The 11,816-nt window shown below is 45.0% G+C and overlaps 2 protein-coding genes across 3 annotated transcripts in view; one reads left to right on the top strand and one right to left on the bottom strand.

Annotated features, from left to right (window-relative positions):
* Positions 1–7,839: 7,839 nt before the first annotated feature.
* On the bottom strand, positions 7,840–11,593 carry Kiaa1143 (KIAA1143 ortholog). The gene is made up of 3 exons (XM_010624415.3): positions 11,411–11,593; positions 9,020–9,164; positions 7,840–8,155 (listed from the first exon to the last, which is right to left on the bottom strand). The coding sequence occupies exons 1-3, from the start codon at positions 11,516–11,518 to the stop codon at positions 7,941–7,943; spliced, it is 468 nt and encodes a 155-aa protein (XP_010622717.1). The 5' UTR covers positions 11,519–11,593; the 3' UTR covers positions 7,840–7,940.
* Positions 11,594–11,608: 15 nt separating this feature from the next.
* The window catches only part of Kif15 (kinesin family member 15), a 50,571-nt gene continuing 50,363 nt past the window's right edge, over positions 11,609–11,816 (top strand). Inside the window, exon 1 of one of the 2 annotated variants that reach the window (XM_010624416.3) lies at positions 11,609–11,783. In XM_010624416.3, coding sequence (XP_010622718.1) covers positions 11,765–11,783 — 19 coding nt within the window. In that variant the 5' untranslated portion in view covers positions 11,609–11,764. The remainder of the gene's footprint in view (positions 11,784–11,816) is intronic. The other variant, XR_780308.2, reaches the window with a different exon arrangement.

The raw sequence follows: 11,816 nt of genomic DNA, 5'->3' as shown, positions 1-11,816 counted from the left end.
ACAATTACTCTTCGCCTACTTTTTTGAGTAAAGACTATAAATGGGCAGTAAATGTCACCCACATTTAATTTACCCAAGTCTAGGGTGCTCACTCCTTTTACATTTCCCGTTTATCGCTATGGATGCAAATCTAGATGGTCCAAATTACCTAGATTTGTTTTTACCATTTGTTTGTTTTAGAATCAATTACATGAGGGAATTCTGTAGGATTTCTAACACCCATTATTACTTCATCTTTTTCTTCAGAGAAACTGGCTTTTAGTGAAGTGGAAAATACATGCTAAATTTGAAGAGGAGAAAAACTCCAGCAGGAGGGTCGGAGAGGGTGACACATGCACACGGACACTTGTGCACACCTTTCCCAGGGAACGGGCCTCTGATGGTCATCAGAGAAAATGCCTCCTCAGGATGAATGTGCAAGGCCTTACCTAACCCTAAGACTATCTGGACAGAGGTGTTACAAGCAGTGTGAGTTCCAGCCGGATTTCGCTGCACATGGCACATCAGAGTGTTAGTGTGCAGAATAAACCCGAGTGCAGTGAATGTGGAAGAGTCTTCACTCATCCAGCAGAGGATTCACACAGGAGAGAAGCCCTGTGTGCAGTTGGTGTGGAGCCTGTTTCTTTTTTATTTTTTTTTTAGTACCGGGGATTGAAGTCAGGTCCTTGAGCTTGCAAAGCGGTGGCCGGAACCACTGAGCTAAATCCCCAGCTGGAGCCTGTTTCCATAAGCAGTCAAATCACACTCATCATCTGAGAATTCATAACAGGAGAAAAGCCTTACCAGTGTAGCAAATGTGAGAAAGCTCTTTAGGCAAAAGCCGTCCTTGTCTGTGAGAATTCACACAGGAGAGAAATTGTAACACTGCAACAAGTGTGGGAAGCCTTTTGTCAGGACCCATCCCTCACAGAACACCAGTGTGTCCATGCTCTTGAGAAATCGTGCAAATGCTTGGGATGCAGCAGGGCCTTCAGTCAGAGCACACGCCTGGCTCAGCATGGCAGAAGTCATTCTAGAGACACGCCTCACCCACATGTACCGAGGGCGGGGAAGCCTTCAGAGAACAGAGCCTTCACTCTGAACTGCTCCCTTGCTGAACACCTGGGGGGTGCAGCGTGTGTGATAATGTACATTAGCCTCCCAATCCCAGGCAAGACAGAAGCGAGTGACCTGACTTTACTGTTGAGGAAGCTGAGGACTAATTAGTTGTCGGGGTTCATAATTTGTTCAACCCTACACGACTGTCAGTGACCTTGCTTGGGAGTGGCCATGGGAGGCAGGAAAGCATCAACTTTTTTAAAACAGCAAAACCTTTATTGGTACATTTTAGGCCTACATGACAACACACACCATAAGGGATTTGTACCTGTGCATGGAACATCGCTCATTTTTCCCCTTTCCCCCTCCCCTCAAGTCCCTTCCTCTCCCTGGGTGCAAAAGCTTTGTTTCCATTTTTTCCTTCTACTTTCACTTTTTTATTGTTCCTTTCTTCCTCCTCCCATGTTCCTCTTCCCCTTTGAGCACTTTCTTCCCCTTTCCCAATATCTATCATGCATTTTAGTCCTTATTTCTACTTTTGGTTTCTCACACCAGACAAACAATGCAGTATTTAAATATGTGCCATGTATTTCACTTAAGAGTATGTTTTGTTTTGTTTTTTGGTACCAGGGATCAAACTCGGGACCTTGCACTTGTGAGGCTGGCAGCGGCACCACTGAGCTAAAGCTACTCTTTCACTTAAGAGTATGGTCTCGGGCTGGGGCTTTAGCTCAGTGGCACCACTGCCTGCCTTGCAAGCACAAGGTCCTAAATTCGGCCCCTGGTACAAAACAAAACAAAAAAGCAGTATGGTTTCAAGGGCCAGGGATTCAGCTCAGTGGTGCTGCTGCCTGCCTTGCAAGCATAAGGTCCCGGGTTCGATCCCCAGTATCAGAAAAAAAGAGTATGGTATCAAGGTCAATCCATTGAGCTACAAATGTCTGAAGCGTATCCTTCTTTATGGAAGAGTAGTACTCCATTATATATTTTTTTAAAACCCACATCTTCTTTATCCATGCATCAGTTTATGGGCATTAGCGCTGTTTCTAAGATGTACCTGTTACAAACTGCTGCTGTAAAGAGGTGTGTGTGTGTATTGCTGTGGTATGATGCTTTTCTTTTGGGAAGATACCAAGAAAGAGAAACGCTAGTTTTAGTTTTTTCAGGATTCTCCACACTGATTTCCACAGTGGTTGCACCAGTCTGCACTCGCACCAAGAGTGGAACAGGGTTCCTTTTTCCCCACAGCCCCACTAGCATTTGTTACTGGTTGATTTCTTGATAGCAGCCCTTCTTTCTGGGGTGAGGTGGAATCTTAGCTGTTTTAATTTGCATCTCTCGAATGAGCAGTGATGTTGAACATTTTTTCATATATTTATTTGCTGTTTCTACCTGTTCATCTGAGGAGTATCTATTCCTGGTGCTCATTTTTGGATTGGATATTTAAATTTGGGCAATCTGATTTTTTTGAGTTCTTTATATATTCCAGACAGTAGTCCTTTTTCTGATGAATAGCTGTAAAGATTTTTTTCCCATGCTGTGGCTTGTCTCTTCACCCTGTTGGTGGTTTCTCTTGCTGTGCAGAAACTTTTTTTTTTTTTTGGTACCGGGCCTTTGCACTTGTAAGGCAGGAACCAGAACCACTGAGCTAAATCCCTGGCTCCTGCAGAAGCTTTTTAATAAGATGAGGTCCTGGTTGTTGGTTCTCTGTAGTATGGGAAAGCATCATCTTAGCCATGACCTGTGCCCTATGCACTCCACGCAGCCAGCGTGGCAGAACAACCCAGCGCACCCACTGTTGCTTCTCAGTTCCCTTAGCAGTGTCAGCTGATCAAGGAACTGAAGGCAGCTCGCGTCCTACAGGACGAGAGGCCTCCAGGAAGCAAGGCTGGGAATAGAGACAAGGAGAGATGCTAGATTTGTAGATGAGCGAATAAAGGGGCCAGGAGTCAGGGCAGAAGTCAGAGGAGGGGTTGTCCGACCACGATATTATCCCAGGTGGGACCCCAGGAAGAGAGCCTGGGCAAGCTCCAGGGACTGATGGGGCTACATCTCCAAAGAACTCTAGATCCCAGGTCAGGGCTCCTTCTTAATTCTGCTGCAGCGTCAACAACTCCTCGAAAGGGTTCATTTTGGGGGACAGCACCTGGTAGTAGCTAAAGGGACCAGAAGGATAAGGCATCTGGGAAACAGCACACAAGTTAGCCTGAAGACCCACGCTTCTGTATGTTTAGGGAAGAGACAGTGCGCTACCTTGTGTAGGAGCCAAGGTGGCAGTTCTGCCTGGAGGTGGAGTCTGCGCTGCCTCCTACCCTATGCATACTGAGAGTTGAGCGGAAGTGTGCCTCGCAATGTGTGCTCTATTCGGGTCTTGGGGCGTTCCAGGAGGGCCCTGCCCCGTAACCAGAGTGGTTGGGAGGCTCGGGAGATGCTGGGCCCCACCCCTATAACCTGGCCACTCCAGGAAGCCCCAGCTGTCTCCCGAGTAGGCCCAGGACCAGCACTCCACTCTTGGAATCTGAGGTATGGGGTCCGCAGAAGGAAAACAAGGACCTTTTATTGCAGTGACTGGCCACTTCCCCCTAGCTTAGCAGGAATGGATGATGCTATCAGCAGAGCTGAACAAGGCTGGGGCGTGACAGGCCAACACGCTTCAAACTTGAGCTTCTGCTCTGAAGCCCCCTGCAGGAAGTAACTTAACTTTCATCTCTGGCCCCACATCCCTCTCCGTGAGACAGAGCCTGCAGTTGGCAAGACCCACGCATTTTGGAAAGCGGTCTACAAAGGCTGAGGCGATTTCCTTAAGGACGCTCGACACACTTCACAGACCACTGCATCTCGGTCTTTCGGTTTTGTCCCAAATGCATTTCCTGGCTCATAGCTCTCATACTTTCATTGTTATAAATATCAACAGCAATAAAGTTCCCTTGGTGTGATCTATTTCAAGACTTCAACTGAAATCTTGTTAAACTGTTTTTCAGATTTGTTTGCATGTTTAATCTTTTTTCATATATATGCCTATTGATTTTACAAAACATTGGGGTTCACTGTGGCATTTTCATAAGGCATAAAACACATTTCGATCATATGCTGTCTCCCTAGTACCTTCCTTCACACCCACCTCTCCCAAACACCCTTTCCTCCTGCCCCGCAGTCTATCTTCCATGTTCATGTCATCTTGATTCTACAGAGAAAACACGGAACAACTGCCTGAGTTTGGCTTATTTTGCTTCACATGATCTCCAAGTTCAGCCATTTTCCTGAAAATGGATTTTTTTTTGTTTGTTTCTTGGTACCGGGGATTGAACTCAGGACCTTGTGTGCTTGCGAGGGAGGTGGCAGCACCACTGCGCTAAATATCCAGCCCACAAAATTGATTTTTTAGGGTTTTGGGGTGTGTGTGTGTGTGCTGGAGATCAAACTTGGTTCCTTGTGCTTGTGAGGCAGGCAGCAGAACCACTGAGCTAAATCCCAGCCCTGGATTTTTTAAAGTTAAAAAACTTTTTTTGAGACAGGGTCTTACTGTGTAGCTCAGGCTGGCCTGAACTCATGATCCGCCTGCCTCAGCCTTGCACCACCACATCCATCTGATTTTATTCATTATGACTAAATAATATTCCATTGTGAATATATACACATTTGCAAGGTGATTCTGGGGATGGGACTCAGGGCCTTGCGCTTGCCAGGCAGCTGGCGGAACCACTGAGTAATCTTCAGCCCCCTATATACATTTTCTTTGTCCACTCATCCACTGACAGGCAACTCGGCTGATTCTGTATTCTGAGCTATGATATAAACATGGGTATTCGGATACCTTTTTAGTGTGCAGACTTCCATTCCTTTAGATATATGCCAAGGAGTATAGATGGATTATATGGTAGTTTTTAGTTTTCTGAGGAAACTTCATACTGATTTCTATAGTGACTGCACTAATTTACACACCAACCAACAGTGAATACCCTTTTCCCTGCAACTTCACCATCACTTACCCCATCACTGGGATGAGATGAAATTTCAGGACCTTGAGCTTGCGAGGCAGATGGCAACACTCACTGAGCTAAATTCCCAGCCCTGTAATTTCAAACTTAAGCATGTGGAAAGCCAGTTTTTCCAGCACGTTAGTAAAGAGGCTTTCTTCCAGTGAAGGTGTTAGGTTTTGTTGAACATCATGTGGCTGAGTATGTCTGGAGTTTCTCTGTGTCTCCTAGTCTGTTCCAGGTCTCTTCTTTTGCCAGTACCGTGCTGTTTTTATCACCGTAGCTTTGTAGTTTAAAGTCAGGGATTGTGATACTCCCTGCCTTGCCTTTGTTGCCTAGAATTGCCTTTGCTATTCTAGGTCTTTTCTGGTTCCAAATAAATTTTAAGATTGTTTTTTCTAATTCTGTGGGATATGCTTTTGGAATTTTGATTGGGATTACAGTGAATCTATGTAATGATTTTGAAAGTATGGCCATTTTGTTTTTCTTTTTTGGTGGTACCCAGGATCGAACTCAGGACCTTGCACTTGCCCAGAAGGCACTGTGCTGCTGAGTTAAGTCCCTGGCCCTACCCATTTTCACCACATTGCTTCATCCTATCAAGAACAATGGATATTTTTCCATTTTGATATCCTCTTCAATCTCCTTTTTCAGAGTACTGTAGTTTTCAATGTTTGACTTTGTAAGATTGATTCCTAGGTGTTTCATTCTTTGGGATGCTACTGTGAGAGGGACTGTTTCTCTAATTTCTCTCTCGAGACTGTTATTCGTTTACAGGAAGGCTGTTGATTTTTGTGTTGACTTTGAATCCAGCTATGCCAGATTGTGTTTATCAAATCTAGAAGACTTTCAGTGGTTTTGGGGGTCTTCTATGTAGCGTATCAGGACATCTGCAAATGATGATTATTTAACTTCCTTTTTTAAATCTTTATTCCTTTTCTTTTTCTAATTGCTCTGGACAGTGTTTCCAAATATAGTTCTAATAATCTTATGAGTGGTTTTCAAACTGAGTGACTAGCAGAACTCCCTATGAGATTTGTAGATACTGCCTATTTGAAGTTTCTAATTTAATAGGCAAGGCCTGAGAAATTGCTTTTTTTTTTTTTAGGTTTCCAGGGGTCTCTGATGCTACTGGTCCAGAGTCTACAATTTGATAATTACTCATCTACAAAATTAGAGACAGCTCACATTCATGCTAACTGTACTTACTGTTCACATTATGTACCAGACATCGTTTGGGCCAGAGGACACAGGAGCGAATAAGACAAAGTATCTTCCCTCAAGATTTCCTCCAGATACGAAGACATATTACAATGTACAGTCATTAAAACAGTATAGTTCTGGTACAAAAATACAGCGTAATGCAGATAAGGAAGAAAATACCCCGGCTTACATAACAAGTGTGTCTTCATTAAGGACAGTACTGCTGAATGCTACGGATGAGACGAAGGAGGCTCTGAGAGATGGGAAATGAACACAACGCTGCAGTTAGAAAACCTCTCTAGACAGCAGCTCGACAGTAAACAGTAATAGTCTTAAAAATACTCAGATGCTCTGATCCAATCATTCTGCCTCAGCATTTCACTCTCGGGAAACCATCAGAAACACAGCGGCATCTCCAGGTTCCCTGAGTCGCGTAGGGCTGCACCTGGCTGTGTCACGGAAGCCCGACTGAGGCTTCCACGCGCAGCGCCCCTCCCGCTCAGGTATCCGGAGTTCAGGGCCGGCGGTCGGCCAGGATCCCAGCCCTGCAGTCTTCTGCCGTAACACCCAAGCAGGCCGGCGTCTTCTCCACGCCGGAGGGCGTCATATCTGCACTCCATGCGGGGTGAAGGCAGCGGGGCAGAGACTCAAGGCTGCTCAGTCCGTCTGTCCACGTCAACCACCGAACAGCCCTACGAAGCGCTCCTACAGACATCGTAATGTGCCACAGCCAGGCACGTGACCTCCTCCAGCAGAAGCTGAGGAGGGATTTTCAACAAGGTACATTATTGTCTCCCCCACTGGAAGTGCCGTTTGGCTAATAAGGAAAATATAATAGTCAGTCTATTTTATTATGAAATTTTCTGTAGCTATTATGTCAGGTTTTTAAAATTTACAGATCTGGAAAATGCTCACAATATCATACCAAATGAGAAGCAAGGCAGCGAACATACTAAAATCTTGGTTTAGTTTAAAAAAATAAAATTTACATATATACACCCACACATGGGAAAAAATGTTAATTTTTTGTTAATTTCAGCCAGGTGTGGTGATGTCTGCCTGTAATCCCAGGACTCTGAGAGGCTGAGGCAGGAGGATTACAATTTTGAGCATAGCCTGGGAAACTTAGTGATATAGTGAGACCCTGCCTCAAAATTTACTTGTTTGTTTTGGTTTTTTGAGACAGGGTCTCACTGTGTAATTGAGACTGACCTGGAATTCACTATGTAGCCCAGGCTGGTCTTGAACTCACAGCGATCCTCCTGCCTCAGCCTCCCGAGTGCTGGGATTACAGGTATGTACCACCACACCCAGCTCTGTCTCAAAATTTAAAAAACTAAAAGAGCTGGGGATGTAGCCCAGTCCAAAGGCCCTGGGTTCAATTCCTAGTGACACAAAACAAAAACTAAAATTAACTGTAGTTAACATCTACATACTGTAGTTGGTATTTCTAGTTAGACTGGTAATGATGGACAGACAGCTTTCATTTTATTTTTTGCTACATTTTCTAAATTTCTATAATGTACTTATATAACTGGAAAAAAAAGTTATTTTTAAAAAACACAGGAAAAGGGCCAGGGATTTACCTTAGTGGCAGTGCACCTGCCTGGCAAGTGCAAAGTCCTGAGTTTGATTCCCGTACTGGGGGGTGGGATAGGACAAATATTATTTTTAAAAATACTTCATATACTTTCAAAGGAGACTAAGCTAAACCGTCTGTGCTCACTCATTTTCATCATCATTGCCAAAAGAAAGGAGGCTGCTGTTTTTGATTTGCTTCTGCAAGTTCTTTTTAAGTGAATCCTGCTTATTTACTTCATCTTCATGTGTCTTCTTCTTTTTTGAGCTTGCTGTTAAACCTGAGAATTTTTCATCCGGAGACCGCTTGACTGGTTTTCGATATAGGATTCTTCCACCAGGTGGGGCTGGTTCTTCATCTGAAGCAAAACAAAGTTAATTTTCTTCTCCCTCATTATTCTGCTATTCTAAGAGAGCCAACAGGCAAGGAGACCCACACTGCAGTTAAGGGTGTCATTGAGAGCTTTCAGTCTGGTCTTCTCTACCTCTCACCAGGAGCCCCACGGACGTGCACAGACTCAATAAACCCCACCAAGCTGCTCCACAGTAGGGTTAGCCGGCAGCTGACTGCAGTTAGGGCCAAACCTCGGGCCTTGCACATGCTCTACAGCCGTGGGGTCCCCCAGCTCATCAGGTTGTTTTGGGAAATGAACCCAGGGCCTTTGTGCTGAGCTACATGCCCAGGCCTTTTGCCCTTTAACAAATTTTTTTGAGACAGAGGCTCACTAAATTGCCCCAGCTTGGGTCCTGCTTTAGCCTCTCTGAGTGCTGGGATTACAGGTGTGCACCACCATGTCTGGCTTTAAAGGTACTGAAAAGTAAAACAGTACTTTCCTCTAAAACAATGAAATGAATGTTTAGGGATAATACTACTATATACTACACATATTATACCCTAAACTTCAGATACTAACTACATATACTTCTGTTGATTAGTTGTAAACTACCACCTACTAAAGGATGCTTTTCCTTAAATTTGCACTTAATCCTCAAACAACCCAAAAAGGTACGTACACTTACTGTCTCCATTTTACAGACAGGAACTCAAGCCTTGGAGGTGAAATAATCTGCTCAAGGTTACATACCGTAGCTAGTAAGTGTCAAAGCCATTGCTTGAACCAAGGACTCTCCTTTAAACAAATCATACTATTATATAAACTAAAGCAATTTTATACTCTGGGCTCTTTACATTGTTAGGAAACCCAGGTAACTTTCAGGCATACCTGTTTTGGCAGCCTTTATTTCTGCTTTAATTTTCATGACTTCTTCAGCTGTCAGGTCTCCCTTTTTTAAAACCACCACTTGGGGCTGTTCGTCTTCTTTGTCACTGTGTTCACCCTCTTCATCTGGGAGCTGAGGTTGGATTCTCTAGGGGAAAATGCAAATACAACATGTAGGCTGCTGACCTTGACTCCGGAAGCAGCTGTAATTATGAAAGAGGAGGTTAACAATCAACTCAATGTGGCAGGAAATACAATTTTCAAGTAACTCCAAAGAGCCGAACCTCGCCATGTCAGGGAGCAGGTCTAGCGGGCGGTCACCCTGGGGAGCCTGTCCAGTGGAATCCACTTCCAGCTTGGCAGGACCCCAGCTGGCAGCCGCTTGTGAGGGGCCCTCTGCCTTGGGTAACGCTATCACTCCCGGCCGATTCGAGGCAGCGCTGTGCTGTATCACTGCTCTATGCGTCTCATCAGCACTTCTCCCCTCCCCAGTAGTTACACCAGAAGTAGTCAAACACCGTCAAAGTTTGGAAAGCAGCAATTAAAAGGTATTATTTCCCCTACAGTATCTCTTTAACAGATTCAGTTCAGTGGATATCCTATCAGAGGTTTTCCAAGTATATACAAATATGTAAGTATACACAACATGTTGTATACAAACAATACCATATTCTGTAACTTTTCTATTTTTTTATGTTTAAATTACAAAATTTCTCAAACATGAAGAACAGAGAATAACATAATAGAACCACAGAATCCTACTATACAGGTAATACATGGTAACATTTTGCCAGTTGATTCAGAATTTTTAAACTGCCAGACATCAGAAAAGCCCCACTCCAACTTTTTACTAAAAAAATTTTTTGCACAATACCTTGAGTACAAATAGGATTATTAATTTATAAATCACTGCCTTGAGTTTAATTATATATACAGTATAGTCATCTCATGATTTATTGTACCCTATAAATAAAAAAGTTGTTTCCAGTTTTTTCCTACGATGACAAAAACCTTATATACGTTTCTGCCCACTTCGGGAAATTTATGATAAACTCCTGGAAGTGGGACTACTGGGTTGAAAGAAATGCACACCAAAAAGTGTCTGCACACATGCTGCTTCTTTGTTTTTTTAAGTGTTTTTTTGTTTTGTATTTTGTATTTTGTTTTGTTTTGTATTTTGGTCGGTATCAGAATTCGAACTCAGTGCCTCATGCTTGCCAGGCAGGTGCTGCATCACTTATAAATAAATAAATTAATTAACTTTTAAAAATGACTACAGTAAAGCACATTTTTTTTTTTTTTTTTTTTTTTTTTTTTTTGAGACAGGGTCTCATTATGTAGTTCAGGCTGGCCTCCAACTTGTTCCGATCCTCCTGCCTCAACTTCCCTGAGTACTGGGATTACAGGCTTGCGCCGCCACCCCACCCCCACCCCCGCTAGCACACATTATCAAAGCAGCTTGTTATTCTACTTCTCATGGAACCCTGTCTCCTCAGCAGGATAATAAAGCCTTGCATGACTTGGCCTCAGCCTCTAACGGCTTTATTCTGTACCACTCTCACAAACTCTAAACTCCAGCCAGGTTTTAGTACCTGGGAGATCCATGAATACACCCTCTCTTCCTTCCGTCTTAATGCAAGCACTGGACACACAGTCCTAAATAAATTTACTTCTCCATACGTTCTCTACACATAATGGCCTGTTATTACTGAGAGTGGTGGAGCAGCTTTTGGTGTGAACTCGTCACTGTGGAAAACTCAGCAGGCTCAGCACTTGAAATCTGAAATCCCATTCCCACAGTCAGTGTGGCTCTCTCCTGAAGCTCTTCTATTCCAACCCGGCGTTACAAGGCTTTAGTTTACTTTTTCTTTTTGGTACCGGGGATTGAACTCGGGTCCTTGTGCTTGCAAGGCAGGCCACCGAACCACTGAGCTAAATCCCCAGCCCCCAGTTTACTTTTTCTTAAAAATTACTTTATCGTAACAAGGGATAAAAATAGATCCAACCCATTATGCTTTTCCAAAGATGATCCAACCTCGTGTCTCAGGGCATGATGTCATCTGATCCGGTGGCCTCGGTTTCCTCACCTGGAAAATGGGCTATGCTACCACGTACCCCCGCTCACAGAGTCTGAGATAAGTGACAAAGAAGAGACAGGAAGGCGATCTTTCCTATCTCCAAGGACCAGGCGCTTTTCCTACCTCAGGACGTCTAGAAGAACAAAGCAGCGCTAGAAAAGGAGAGAGCTCCCTAGATGCAGGAGGCTGGCACAGTCCGGGCAGAACGGGGCCGGAGTGCGACGGCCGTCAGAACAGGGACAGTAGGAGGGAGCCGTCAGTACCGAGCCTCCAGGTACTAGCCTCCGGGGAAGTGGCGGGATCATCCCGGGCTCACCTTGGTCTCCACGGTGGGCCCTTCCCGGTAGCCGACCCGCTCCTTGAAGCGGGAAAGGAACGCGGGCTCGGCGGGCCGTACGTACGACACCCGGTTCCGCTGGCTCATGGCAGCTGCAGATAAATACAAGCTTCCTGGGCCGAGTCGCACAGCACAGAGGCGCAGCGCACACACGAGACGTCACGCGGCCACGCCCTCCGACGCGGAGGCGGGGCCAGGGGCGGTGCCTGTGTGCGTCACCGCAGCGCCAAATTCAAATCTGCCGCCATCTTAAGCGGGCGGGTTCTTGGTGCGGCGCGGCTGCGAAGCTTATTTGGTGGCTGCTCGACTCTTGGACCCGGTGCTGCGGCTGCTATGGCACCGGGATGCAAAAGTAAGGGGAGCTCGGCCTCGCGACCCCAGCACC

This window comes from Fukomys damarensis, unplaced genomic scaffold (assembly GCF_012274545.1).
Source record: "Fukomys damarensis isolate Sample0158 unplaced genomic scaffold, DMR_v1.0_HiC HiC_scaffold_12, whole genome shotgun sequence".
In the NCBI taxonomy this organism is placed as follows: Eukaryota; Metazoa; Chordata; class Mammalia; order Rodentia; family Bathyergidae; genus Fukomys; species Fukomys damarensis.
This window is presented reverse-complemented; position numbering and strand designations above follow the sequence as displayed.